The 14,510-nt window shown below is 38.2% G+C and overlaps 1 protein-coding gene across 8 annotated transcripts in view; it reads right to left on the reverse strand.

The window, feature by feature from the left end:
* Nucleotides 1-14,510, reverse strand: part of NCOA1 (nuclear receptor coactivator 1) — a 220,965-nt gene that overhangs the window by 70,310 nt on the left and 136,145 nt on the right. For all 8 annotated transcript variants that reach the window (XM_040224480.1, XM_040224484.1, XM_040224483.1 and 5 more), the window contains 4 exons: nt 13,916-14,013; nt 5,471-5,648; nt 3,414-3,593; nt 2,051-2,146 (listed from right to left, as the gene is read on the reverse strand). In XM_040224480.1, coding sequence (XP_040080414.1) covers nt 2,051-2,146; nt 3,414-3,593; nt 5,471-5,648; nt 13,916-14,013 — 552 coding nt within the window. The remainder of the gene's footprint in view (nt 1-2,050; nt 2,147-3,413; nt 3,594-5,470; nt 5,649-13,915; nt 14,014-14,510) is intronic.

Genomic DNA, 14,510 nt, shown 5'->3' on the forward strand with positions numbered 1-14,510 from the left:
GAAAGAATCCTATTTTAGGGCCTAAAGATACCTGTTCTCAGTAATTAGTTGCCTGGTTTTGGAAAAGTCACCATTCCCTAATGTGTAAAATGGGCAGGCTGGATTCTATAATCTCTGAGGTTCCCTCTAGATTTACAATTACTCCATGATTCAGAGCTTTTTAATTTTTACAAATTTATTCTAAAATCAGGCATATTAAGATTTTAATGCTGGGTCCTTGGTCAGAAACAAAACTACCAGTTGTATCATTGTTCCTATAGAAAAATACAGTCTTTTTTAAAACAATCTAATTTAGGATTCAGTTTATAGAAATACAATTGAAGAAAAGCTGAACTATATTGTTCCTAAATTATCCTCATAATTTTTAGGCCTCCCCTGTCTTCCACATTTATTCTGTGGACTAACCATCACCCCTTTCCAACAAGTTTTTATTCTGCTATCTCCCAAGCCCTCTTTGGTTTTACTGACACAAAAGATCAGCTATATTTTTTTAACAGACCCTATTTTTCCTTCATGCAATAATATTTTTGGTTTTTCAATAAGGGTTTATTAAATTTTTCCAGTGTTGTTCACTGGTAGAAAGTAACACATACATGCTAGACTCAAAAAGGGAAAGGAAAGGTATGCAAATTGATCATTACTACACTTAGATGCTGAATATCTAAGCTCCCAGACATTCTCTTTGCTGTATTCAATTGTCTGTGCCAATGTATCCCCACCTACTATTCTTTAGTAAGAGCAGTTGGGAGTTTATCTTTAAAACCCAATAATAAAGCATATAACAAAGATTTCTGGGGCTAAAACATTAATAAATATTGTAAGAGGATCTTATAAACAATGGTAAAGTAAAAAAGTAAATGCTAACAAAGAATAAAATTTAGTAGAAATGATTTTTAAAATCTTGGTCTGCTCTAAGTCTGTAGTATCTATCTCTATTTTAAAACTAGAGTGGTAAGTGATACATATACAATTCTCATTGATGAAAACCTAACGTGACAAAGTGAAGATAGGATTAAACAATATAGGGGAATTCCCTGGTGGTCTGGTGGTTAAGGCTCCATGCTTCTACTGCAGGGGGTGCAGGCTTGATCACGGGTGGGGGAACTAAGATCCTGAGCATGCCACGAGGCATAGCCAAAGAAATTTTTTTTAAAAAAATATAAAAAATTAAAAAAAAAATTAAACAACATATGAGAAATTCTTTATATTAAACAACAGTAACAATTTGTTTTTGCTGAAAATCAAATCTGAAGTAGGTCTTTAAAAAGAAGGGCTTATTTTCAGGCACTCACTCACTTTGTGGCTGCCTCCTATCCTCCTTTCAGTTCTAACAGACGTCTCTGTGTTAGAACTTTCTGCAGCTCTGTTTCCTCAATCAGGAGCACTCATTCTGCACCCTTCCTCAATGCACCCACCCTTCCAACACTCTTACTTGGCACAGTTGGCATCCTTTGGGGCTTAATTGTGTGGTATCAGCTTGACAAGCTTTCTGTTAACCAGCTGATTTTTAAAACAGGACCTCCCTATTAGCTTCTCTTTTATCACTTACATCTTTTCCATCAAAAAAGTACAAATCTGTAATCATATCATTGCTTTTTGCTCAACCATGTATACCCAGAGCAATCATACATATGACAGGCACTTTCAGGCATTTGATCAGTATGTGCTGAATCCATTTAAAGGAAAAGAATAAAGGAAAAATGAAATAGTCAGATACATTTATGCACAATATTAAAACCACCCTTTTGTATCTATTTGTAAGCAAATATATTAACATTGCCAATTTCTTTTCATGAATTTGAAGAAATAATTTATAATCAACAAACAGAGATATGTGAATAACTATAAAATAATTCCCTCTCCAGCACCCTCCTGTAACAATGATGACAGTATCTAAAATGCACAATATTAAGACCACATCTGAAATGTTTTCTGTAGAGGACTAGTGAACAGCAGCTGAACAGCAGAGAAGAGAGGAACACAATTAGTTTTAAGGGGACAGTCACATTCATTAATGCTGAAAGAACATCCTGAACTTTGCAGCTAGTACCTGTAGTATCTTGCTTGGTCATAAAGGATTCTACACCCGTAATAGCTGGAGGCCGAGGTAATCGCCGTGCAATACAAATCAAACATGACTGGAAATCTGGCCAAAACAAGAAGAGGAAATTGAAGGAAAAGAGGACAGAAAGTGGTTCACATCTATTACCTGCCATTAACAGTTTTTGTAAAAACAATACATGTTGTAAGATCTGACATAATATTGGAGTGACTCCGATCTAACAGTATAATATCGGAATTAAAATTGCTCGCAACCAAACACTAGTAGCTCCAGAAAGAGGTCTAGTTGGAATCAATTATCCCTTCCCACTGAATGTTCTTACATAAATTAGAGGAGACCGAAGCATCTCAAGTACTTGGCGGATAACAATTTGAAGTAGTTTTGGCTAGATTCAAGCAACAGAGTGGTTTTTAAAATATAGGTTCATAATTTCCTATACTCATTAATGGCTACAAAGATTATTCCTATAACCACTAAGCAGATCACAAACTATCATATGAAAAAAACACAACATTTAACTGTTTCTGAAGAGGCATTATTTTGCCCTTGACAGAAGACGTTTATGTTCTTAGGACTTGTAATTTTTTTGAAGGTCCCATTTCCATGTTTGTGAGAGGCTGCACACAGTATCACACAGCTAAACATGAGACAGGCCTGCATGTATATTCTGTAAAAAGTTTCCACCTGACTGTTGTACTCTTTGCCAGGTAGGACCCACTACAGACAAGCCTTTTTGCATCTGACTGACTTCTCCACAGCTTCCTTCCCTGTTCCTTACTCCACCAATCTGTGGTGTTCTTAACTTAGTTCAGTTTAAGCGTGCATGGAAAACTCATCCACTGAAACGTATTTAACTAATACCATGTTCATACCCTATTCCTATTAGAGCTTCAGCTGTGTTTTCATCTGCTCATAAGCTTTCTCCTTATAAATTACCTTGTATGGCCTCAAAAGTGCTAGCTCTATTCTCCAGTGTTCCGTACACGCTAAGCTTGAAACTTTCTAAAAATCAGAGCTGTTCAACAGCCTGCTGCATCTGGTGCATTTCCAACTGGCAGCAGTGAGTTACAGCTCTTATTTCTAGGCAGCAAGTTGGTTTGAATGTGACATTTTAGTGGGAATGTCAGCTACAACTGAGAATTTGGGGGTATTTTAAAGGGGGGTAGTTCTAGATGTTAACAATTTTTTTCTTAAGTATTAAGAAATATATAGCAAATTGAAGAGCCACTAAGATATATAATATAGTAACCAAAAATATTATCTGAAGAAGGCAGTTTATAATCAATTTCCTCTCTGTTTCTAAAACCACGGGAAAAGCGATCGAACACCTTAAAACCACTCTCTGTTTTACCTTCTCCATCCTCCTGAATCGATTTCGGCTGTGACACAGTGAAACACTGCATCACTTCATACCGCTGGCAAGCTTCCTGGTTCTCGGGGCCAGGCTCATCTGGACGGTGAATTAGCATCCTGCAGTTAAAGGTATGGCTGTTTCGGCGTGCTGCTTCTTGAGGCCAAGGAACTCCATTCACTATGAAAGAAAAATTGATTATACGCCTGTGAAGGAGATGAAAAGGTACAAACTCTGAAGATACAAATGACACACCTTTACTCATCTGCTTAGATACTCAGATTAAAAGACAGACCCCTTCAGATCTAACACTATCCTGAGGCAAAAAGAGACTAACCTTCCTTTGCAAATTTAATCCTTTTACCAATTAGAGAAATGTAAAACTTGCAAGAAACTGTATAGTATTTCCACCCTCAAAGATAAGGCCTTACAAATACCCTAATTTGTTAACAGACAAAGACAAAATTAAAAATTAATAGCTTCTTGCTTTTTTGCTCAGAATTTTATAGCAGTTAGTTAATAAGCTTTTCCACTTGCTTCCCGCTATACTCTGGCATTGGAAAAAAAAAGATTGACAATCATAGGTCTGTTACTAAGCGAGAATTTTAACCTGGAAGGCATGGATGCTTAAGGGATGGCTTGAGAGTATGTCGTATGTTCCTCCTGGTTGGAGGAATCAAAGTTTTTCAAATAAGGCTGTCACTCAAAAAAAAAATATTTAGAATAGACAAGAGACCAACCTTGGTTTTTTAAATAATTTTTTCTTGCTCTTTATTTTATTTGCACAATCTGCATGCTACAATGCCTTAAATATAGCAGATAATCATTTTACTTCATTAAAATGATTGCTAAAGCAGAAATGTTACTGGATTCAGTGTAATAAAACTGAATTCCATTGTAGAGCAGATATTTATACATGTCAAGTGAGAATCACTGTGTAGCGAGTCACTACTTCCCAGTTATAATATTATATTCAAGCCATGGTGAGAGACAGGGTTTTTCAGGCTGTTCTCTCACCATTCCCAACAGTTTTCTTACCATAGCTTTGCTGTTGAATCTCCTCCTTTTTTATTATCTCATCACTCTGCAACAGTTAGAGGATATCACGGAAACAAATCTATACTGGATAAGGAGTCTTGGTTCTTCGAACTAGTTGTGAGGTTTGGGTTAATAACTTAATCTTTGCCTTATCTTTAAAATAAAGGAATCCACTATATTATCTCTCAAGTCACTCACACTCCACATTAAGACCCCCTAATAACCCCTTGAAACTAGTAATTTTAATAGTAATAATCATTTCAGGCTCCCAGTAAACACATAGTATCTTTTAAAAGAAGAAATAACACTTCCATTTCATCAAGTGAACAACATAGGAAATAAAGAGCTATGGATAACATTTTATTTTCATGTTTGATTAGTTATACAGGATTTCCAGCCAAGACTCTCCTCCCAACTTCTGGAGTGTCTACAGGTTAAGGAGCAGGTACATGGCTTAGTGAAGAGAACACAGGCTTGAAGTCAGCCCTATCTATCCTCTCAGCTAGCCTCCTCTGGCAGTGAACAGCCCATCCAACCACTGGATGGAACTTCAACCATGCTTGGAACTCATGAGTTGAAACCACTCACATCAAAAAATGTTCATTTTAGTAAGTATGTAATATGAACACTATTCTTTCCTCCCTCCTTCCTTTTTTCTTTTCTCTAAGCAAGGTGGTAGGATAAATTACACACATTTGTCTCTTCCTTAGGCATAATTAAAATTCAAAACAAAAGGAATTCCAAGCAGAAGCTTCTTGTGGTAGACGACTAACTGTTCTGCTTCCTAACTCTGTCACAGAATTATGGCAAAATCTAGAGGAAGAGGATAAAAGGAATGTTCTCCATCAGCTATTTGATGATGTTCCTCCTTCATATTTAATCTCAGGCTGAAATTAAATTTTAATATGTATGACACAGAATACCATATATTATAAACATAATAATAATTATACTTTACTGAGTGGAAGCTACAGAGAGCTCATATTCTTTAAAAAAAAAAAAACACACATTCCTTTTACCTAGTGATTTTGGTAGCAGATTCTTCACAAATTCTGCATGATCACCCACATGCAGTATGCTGTAGACACTGGTATTCATTAATTCCTCCTGATTGTAACCCAAGTAGCTGGTCACATTTTCTGACACAAATACAATCCTCCCTTCACAGTTCACAACAAAGAAAAACCCATCCAAAGCCTGTAAAGAAAAAAAAAAGGATTAAGAGGTTATGAGGCTAAAAGAGACAAGAAAAATACTCAAATATGTTTCTCTATTGAAAAAGAGAGTGGAAATATGTGTCAAATTTTAAAAAAGGGTATTGAATAGAAGATTTAATATTGCATGTTCTCTGTGGAGGGAACAGGATTTTAAAACAGACTGTACACTTACGTTTCATGTAGGCATGAATGAATATGTCAAACTTCTTCCTTAGAAAGAAATTTTATGGCAGTAATGTGAAGTAAGTGACTGACCCATTCAGTCATAAACATCTCTAAACTGTGGGTTAAGACCTGGTGTCTACCCTCAAGGAACTTGTGGTACAGTGGAGAGACAGAAGCCTAATAAAATGCCAGTGAGAAATACAGTATGAAAGACAAACACAGACTATTCTGTGAGTATAAAGAAGGATGCTTATTTGGGGTCAAGGTGGGAGGCAGAGAAAGGCTCCTTACAGGCCCTGATCTGAGTTATAAAAGGCACAGTGGCGGAGGGGAAGAGGAATGAGGGAAGAACACTCTAGGCAGAGGAGAGAGCGTGGCACATAAGGGAACAGAAAAGCAGTTTGGAGCTGCTGGAGCACATGGCACAAGACAGGCAGTGAGTCTGGAGAGGTGGACAGGAGCCAAGTCACAGAGGGCTTTCTATGCACAGAGATGGAGCCCAGGAGCTCCAAAAGAAGATGTATATGCCCAAGGGGAGCGTAATATCCACAGAGGTGCGGCCAAAAAGTCAGAATCTCTATTTATAGTAAAACCTAAAACATAAGGAAGAAATTAAGCTTTATTAACATATCGACACCCTGGTGCCTCACTCAGTCCATATCAGAATCTGAGAGAGGATCCAGAATGGAGAAGATGACAGTGATACCTTATTTATAGTCCTTCTGTTTATTGCAACATGTTGCAGTTTACTTGCTATAAAATGTAGAAAAGCAACAAAAACAAGTCCTTTAAAAAGCAGAACATTTACAGAATTTTGTAACAAGACGTAACCACCCTTGGTATTACACATGATTTGCTGGTTACTTGTAAAAAAAGGACTTAACAAAGCTGTCTAACAATGTTGATGAGCTATTCATTTTTCTTTTTTTAAAAAAGGTAAGTGTCCCAAGTTTGCTGACCTTTTCTATGATGATGTGTGGTAATGATAATACCCTACCCAGCAGGTATTTTCCAAATAATATACACACTTAATTTTGTTCCTTCAGGGTAAAGATGAAATTTTAACAATGAAAATAAACTGCTTTCAAAAAGACACATTATGGAGTCAGTATATGAAAATGGATGTTTTGAAATGTTACCACAGTTATCATTTTGTTGCTGAAAATGATGTAAATCACTTATAAAAATTATCTTCTCAGTTTAAACATTTGGAAACAAAACCTTTTCACTGCTCAAAAGTCTTCCAGGTTTGGTGGGTTTTGAAAACCCATTTCTTAAAAAAGGAAAATGCAAAACCTTCTGGTTAATTTGGAGAATCACTATTTGAGATTTTTTAAAAAATGGAATTTAAGGAATTCCTTGCCGGTCCAGTGGTTAAGACTCAGCACTTTCACTGCTGGGGCCTGGGTTCAAGCCTCGATGAAGACGCCTCAAGCTGCACAGTGTGGCCAAAAAAAAAGAAGAAGAAATCTGAAGAAAAACTTACATAATTGGTAGGTAGCATTTCAAAATGAGTAATGTGACTCAGAAACTCATCCAATGATACATTTTTCCACTTATATCTATCTCATTTTTATGAGGCGTCTTGAAATTTTCAGGTGATTATTTAAGCCAAATATTCAAATAAACTGAACTTGAAACTACATCTTAAAATCACTGCCTTCCAAGTATTCAATCAAGATTTTAAAAAATAATGAAGCACAGCACTGTTCTCATGAAAAATACTGCTAATATCTTCTTTAACAAGAACAAAAAGAAATAAAACTATTTTTACTCCACCTGACTGTTGTGACTATTTTTCACTTAGTTCATAATGCGACGAGGAAAGGGATGTGATTAATAATCTAAAAACCTCAACACTAGACAAACCTTTCACTAATCTATTTTGGATTTAGATGAGCACAAGAAGCCACTCTCATATCCAATTGTCTTCTTAAAGTCAGAGTAGCTATAGATTAGATCAGACTAAATCATAACAGGTGATCAATATATGTATTTTTCTTAAAGTTTATGTGAAAATAGGGATAACTGAAATACAAACATATATCATTTTCTTAGAAGATCTAAAAGATATTTTAAATGTTCATAGCTATTAACTGAATCAGTGTAAATATAATTTAACTTTTTTTTTCCTTTCTGCCCTCTTCAGTTCAGTTCAGTTACTCAGTCATGTCAGACTCTCTGCGACCCCATGAATTGCAGCACGCCAGGCCTCCCTGTCCATCACCAACTCCCAGAGTTCACTCAAACTCATGTCTATCGAGTTGGTGATGCCATCCAGCCATCTCATCCTCTGTCGTCCCCTTCTCCTCCTGCCCCCAATCCCTCCCAGCATCAGAGTCTTTCCCAATAAGTCAACTCTTTGCATGAGGTGGCCAAAGTACTGGAGTTTCAGCTTTAGCATCATTCCTTCCAAAGAACACCCAGGGGCCTCTTAAAAGAGTTTAATAAAAAAACAGTTTGGGCTTCACAGGAAGCACAGTGATAAAGAACCTGCCTGCCAATGCAGGCAGTGCAGAAGATGCAGGTTCGATACCTGGGTCAAAGCAATCGAAGAAAGATCCCCTGGAGGAGGAAATGCCAACCCACTCCAGAATTCTTGCCTGAAAAATTCCATGGAGAGAGGAGCCTGGTGGCCTATGGTCCAAGGGGTCACAAAGAATCGGCACGACTGAGCACACAGGCATGCACAAGTACAACAAAGTATCTCAGAGCAAGAAACAAGACTGATATACAAAGCAGGCAAGTAAGAAAAACTTGGCTATTTCATGGCGAATCATTTCCAAGGGACACACTACCCAGCTTCCAAATCACCACCTTCTTATTTTTCTATCTAGCTTTCAGGGTGTCCTTCTAGGACACTGCCTCCCTAGCAACCCTGTCTAACTTCAGTCAGTCAGCTTCTCCCTTGCTTTTTTCACTCTCTGTATCTGTCTCTAGGTCTGGAAGTTATTACCCTTTGTCTGCAGCAGGGCTGAAGAGACCGAGACCCACTCTTGGGGTCATCTCTGCCCACTCTGAAGACTAGCCAGTCGTGGACACAGGGGTGGTATGCAGATAAACCTCAAGCACTAGCAAGGTCCAGAGAGATTCACCTGGACTACACAGTGCAATTATTTTTAAGGCATTTGTGAAACCCAAAGGACTTAAAAGTTCTCCTTCCTTGCAATAGGTCTGTAGTCCCTGCAGGCTCCTGTTTTCACACTTTCTGGGACTTCTCCAGGCTCTCCCATTGACTGCACCTCACCTCACTGCCAAGCTGGGAAGTTATTCGAGTAGCTGGCCTCTGGAATATGCAGTTGGTCAGCCTTACAGGGAATACAGAACTTTTACCAGGTCCCTGCTTGGCCTCGGTTACATGGACTCATCATTTCCTCTAAGAAGTCTGGGGCATCATGTTTCTTTTGAGCTTCCCCAGAAAAGACTGGCTTGGAAAACAGGTTGACAAAGGCTACCCCATGGCTGCAGAGATGTCCTGCTGACCTTCTCCTGAGATGCAGACAGCCTATCCTGGGCTGGATATGTGGGGTTTTTGTTTGTCTTCTAAATTAAAATAAAATATATACTTGAAAATTTTAAAAATATGACAATTAAGTGGATAGTATAAGATCTGCCAAAATCCTATTCCCAAGAGATTCATAACATTTCAAAGAATCCTTTGAAACTATTCCTATGAATATATAAACATTTTTAATATCTAAAAGTGTATCTAATTAATATAACCTGCTAATATTTGTTCTTATTCTACAAGTTTCCCTCATGTGTTGTGCATATAATAAATTTCCAAGCATGCTGCTGGGAAGGAATCTTCCTATTTCTCCAAGTTCTCACAGCTGGGCTGACACTGAGCTACACACAAGGGATGATGACAAATGCCACTGCACTCAGTATAGCATCATCAGTTGGAAGAGTTTTTCTCTCTTCCCAGGATATCAGCCTTTGAAGAGGACTACCCTGGGTCTCAACACAGGGTTCACACTAGCCAGGGCTTCTCATAGAGCCCTCGCTTTAAATGATTACACAAGCTTCCCTGAGTATCACCAAGTGTCAGTCACTGGACCAAGTTCTGGGAATAAAACACACATTCTCAACAATTTTATAGTCTCTGAGGGAAAAAGACAAGTACACATAGTCACAGTGTAGCACAATAGAGGCGTTCACAAAGGTTATGCACAGATCCCAAATGGGCAAAGGAATGGCTATTGTGGGTAAAGTTTCCTGGGAGGAGGCTCAAAGACACCTGAGCTGAGGCCTGAAGGACACAGAGCAATAACTCGGGGGGACAAGGGGTGGAAAGAACACTCAAACAGAGGAAACAGCTCAGAGGTGAAAAAAAAAATCACCCTGTACACACTTTCATATTTGTGTTATACTTAACAATAAAAAGTTATTTTTTTTTTAAAGCTTCAAAGTAAAGCACCATTACCTCCCCCCTCCCCCAAAAAAGCCATGGGGATTATTTTGAAAGTAGTGTTTTTAAGCAGGAGAGTGACATGATCTGCTTTAACAAAGATCCTTCTGGCAGTGGGTGTGGCATGTGGACTGGAAGTAGGAAGACAAACTGCAATGCTATTGTGATACTCCAGGTCAAATGTGAGCCTGGATCAAGGCAATGGCAGTGGAAGTGACAGAGAGAAATCTACAGATGCAGAACAAACAGCATCTGGGGACCTCTAGCAGACGGAAACAAGCACAAGCGGTGATCCTTCATTAATGACTTCAGGGTTCTGGTAGATAGGTGCCTTTCCTAGACAAAGGGGACTCAAGGGGGGGAAAAAACCAAGTTTTAAATTTTTTGACTTTTTTTTTTTTAAATAGGAGATGAGGGGATCGATTATAAATTTAGCTTTAGGAATGTTATATTTTGAAATGACTGAGGAACTTTCTGATGGAGATGCTGAAAAGGCAATAGGATATAATGAAAGGGAAGCTGTGGAGAGAGATCTGGGCTAAAGATATACCTATGTGACTTACAGGTTCATATCATATCATTTGGTTTTTGCTTATTTGTTTTTAACTATAATTACCTTTTCCCCTTTCAGAGAATGTCTGATTTCCTTTGAGGAGTTACTTCTTCCCCATTTAATAAAGTCTCATGGGATTCTTAATGAGGCCACTGGGAAACTTCCTCCCTAAATATGAACCTTGAGAAGAATTACAATCAGAATGTACATGGTTGGAACACATTCATTCTGGCAGCAGAGTACTGTCCAGAGGGGTCTTTCAAAGAGACCATTTGTATAGCTTCTCCTTTCTAGCCTCCTTAAGATGCCTAGTTGCTAGGTTGTGTCCAAATCTTTTTTGAACCCATCAGACTGTAGTTCACCAGGCTCCTCTGACCATGGGGTTTTCCAGGCAAGAATACTGGAGTGGCATGTCATTTCCTTCTCCAGGGCAATCTTCCCAACCCAGGGATTGAACCCAGGTCTCTTGCATGGCATGTGGAGTCTTTACCAACTGAGCTACCAAGGAAGACCAAGATGCCTTAGTTTCACCTTATTTCTAAGCATGGTTCTGTGTATCAAAATAGTATCCCAATGAATTCACATTTGGTTAAGTGAAAGTGAAGGTCGCTTAGTCGTGCTGGACTCTTTGTAACCCCATGGACTATGCAGTCCATGGAAATCTCTAGGCAAGAATACTGGAGTGCGTAGCCTTTCCCTTCTCAGGGGGGATATTCCCAGCCCAGGGATCAAACCCAGGTCTCCCACATTGCAGGCAGATTCTTTACCAGCTGAACTATGAGGAAAGCCCACATTTGCTTAACATAGTCAGAATTGGTGTCTGCTATTTCAAATCTGTTTTAGGTTCGTTATCTAGACTTCATGGCTTCCCAGGTGGTGCTAATGGTAAAGAACCCGCCTGCCAATGCAGGAGACTTAAGAGACTCGGGTTCGATCCCTGGGTCGGGAAGATCTCTTAGAGGAGGAAATGGCAACCCACTCCAGTATTCTTGCCTGGAGTATTCCATGGACAGAGGAGCCTGGCGGGCTATAGTCCATGGGGGTCACAAAGAGTCAGACATGACTGAGCAATTTAGTATTAGCATTTCTTTTTTTTTTTTATTCATTTATTTATTTTTTTTTATTTCACTTTACAATTCTGTATTGGTTTTGCCATACATTGACATGAATCCACCACAGGTGTACAATCAGAAAGCCCCCTTTGGTATTTTAACAGACACACACACACACGAAAACATCATATAGACAAAGATACAGATATTGATAAAATGGTCCAGGAAATGTGCACAGAATAAAAAACAAAAGGAAAAGAGCCAAAAGAACCTGGGGGAAGCTAACATTAAAGAGGCAGATAAAGAGAGTCAATGCTACGGTTTTTCCAGTAGTCATGTATGGATGTGAGAGTTGGACCATAACGAAAACTGAGCTTTTGAACAATGGTGTTGGAGAAGACTCTTAAGAGTCCCTTGGACTGCAAGGAGATCAAACCAGTCAGTCCTAAAGGAAATCAGTCCTGAGTATTCGTTGGAAGGACTGATGCTGAAGCTGAAGCTCCAATACTTTGGCTACCTGATGTGACAAACTGATTCATAAAAAAAGACCCTGATGCTGGGAAAGATTGAAGGCAGGAGAAGGAGACAAGAGAGGATGAGATGGTTGGATGGCATCACCAACTCAATGGACATGAGTTTGAGCAAGCTCTGGCAGTTGGTAATGGACAGGGAAGCCTGGTGTGCTGCAGTCCATGGGGTCTCAAAGAGTCGGACACGACTGAGTGACTGAACTGAACTGAACTACAAGAAAAAGAAACCTGAGAAAATAAGGCTAATGAGCAGCCAGAGAGAAGAGATAGTTTTATAAATGAGGATTATGAAGAAGTTTTACGAAAGAGGGAATGCTGAGAATATTCTCAAATTAGTGGTGTTGGTAGAGGGAATTCTATTTACTACAAAAACAGAGGATTAGTTTGGGTAACAGGAAAAAATGTATAAAGGAGTTAGAAAATCAAGAGACCTATACAAGTCTGAGTGTTAGCGAGACTTCACCAGAAAGAAGGACCTTGAGGTGGGACAGGAAAGAATAATTTATTTTATATATAATATAAAAATACATGTATGATTTAAATACACATATTTATAGCTATGTACATGTATGTATATAATAAATATAGATATATAAAAAATAAAATTAGGCCGAGAGATAGAAAAGCCTAATTTGGGGGGAATATGTGTGTATATATACACACATATGTATGTTTTTAAACATTCATGCATGGCAGGGAGCACTTAAGGTGATGAACCAGCTTGGAAACAAAACATCCGTGTTGAGAACAGAGGGAATAAAGATTAGATAGGAAAAAATAGGTGAAAATTACACAGTAGCTACAAAGTAATTCAAGATTAAAAGTTCTTCATTTTAAAAAGTGTGACAGAGAGTTGTTAAAATAGTAAGTTCCCTTACAATGGTCACATAAATAGTTAAAAAATTCTTAGTCAGAAAACACCTACTGTAACAAAGCGAGGCATCCCTTATTCAGAAGTAGAATCCTACAGCAGAACTGGATTTCTCTGGTGGCTCAGGCAGTAAAGAATCTGCCTGCAATCTGGGAGACCTGGGTTCGATCCCTGGATTGGGAAGATCCCCTGGAGGAGAGCATGGCAACCCACTCCAGTATTCTTGCCATGGAGAATCCCCATGGACAGAGGAGCCAGCGGGCAACAGTCCATGGAGTTGCAAAGAGCCGGACACAACTGAGCCACTAAGCACACAACACAGTAGAATCAGCACTAGCTAGCTAAATAATTCCAAAAGTTTTATTTTCCCAATTAGTCCTAACTACCATAAAGAAACAGCAAAGCCAGACAGTTTTCTTTAGTTTACCATGTGACCATTAGAATGCCTTTATGAAAATTTCTCATGTCTGTTCCTTGCATTTGATTCTGAAATAACAACTGTCAAAACAGTTTCTGAGATTAAAATAATCATTAAAAGTTATTTAAAATTTTACTTTGTTTTATAATTCATTAATTGGATTTAAACTATAAGGAAGATAAAGAAAAAAATCAGATTGGCTAGAACAAAGATTCTGATCACTTTCTGAGTCAATGAGAACACCTACCTCTAAAAGAAGAGGCCCCAGGGATTCCTTTTCTATCACTCCTTGACTGCTCGATGAGATGTCTGACTTCTGTACTTCATCATCAGTTGTTGATTTCTCTGTAACAAAGAAACAAAAAGTCACACATCTGAAAGGAGCTCATTTCCACAATGTCAAGTTCATGAAGACAAAAATTCACCTAGTTTCAGATTCAAATAACATTTACTTATTATCTAGGTACTTTCACATTTAATCTTAATTATACCCATTTTGTAGATGATAAAATGGAGGTTCACAAAGGTGAAGTAATCTTACAACTAATAAGTGGCAGCAGGAAAATTTGAATTTTCTGACCTATCAAGTACAGTGTTCCAACAGAAAAAATGGTATAAATATATAAACTTTTTTTAAAAAGTCTACTCCAAAAGTTTTTTTTTTTTTTTAATGAGCAAATTGTAAAAGAACAATTATTCCTATATTTTTCTTTTTCCTTTTCTGAGCTGATCAATTGGCACTGAAGAGAGAGTGAAGATATGACTCTGTGAGCTCTGATGGATAAAACAATAGCTGCTACATAATTTGGAATTCTTTTGTGTGGAGATGTTGAAAAGTCCAC

This window comes from Oryx dammah, unplaced genomic scaffold (assembly GCF_014754425.2).
Source record: "Oryx dammah isolate SB20612 unplaced genomic scaffold, SCBI_Odam_1.1 HiC_scaffold_25, whole genome shotgun sequence".
NCBI lineage: Eukaryota > Metazoa > Chordata > Mammalia > Artiodactyla > Bovidae > Oryx > Oryx dammah.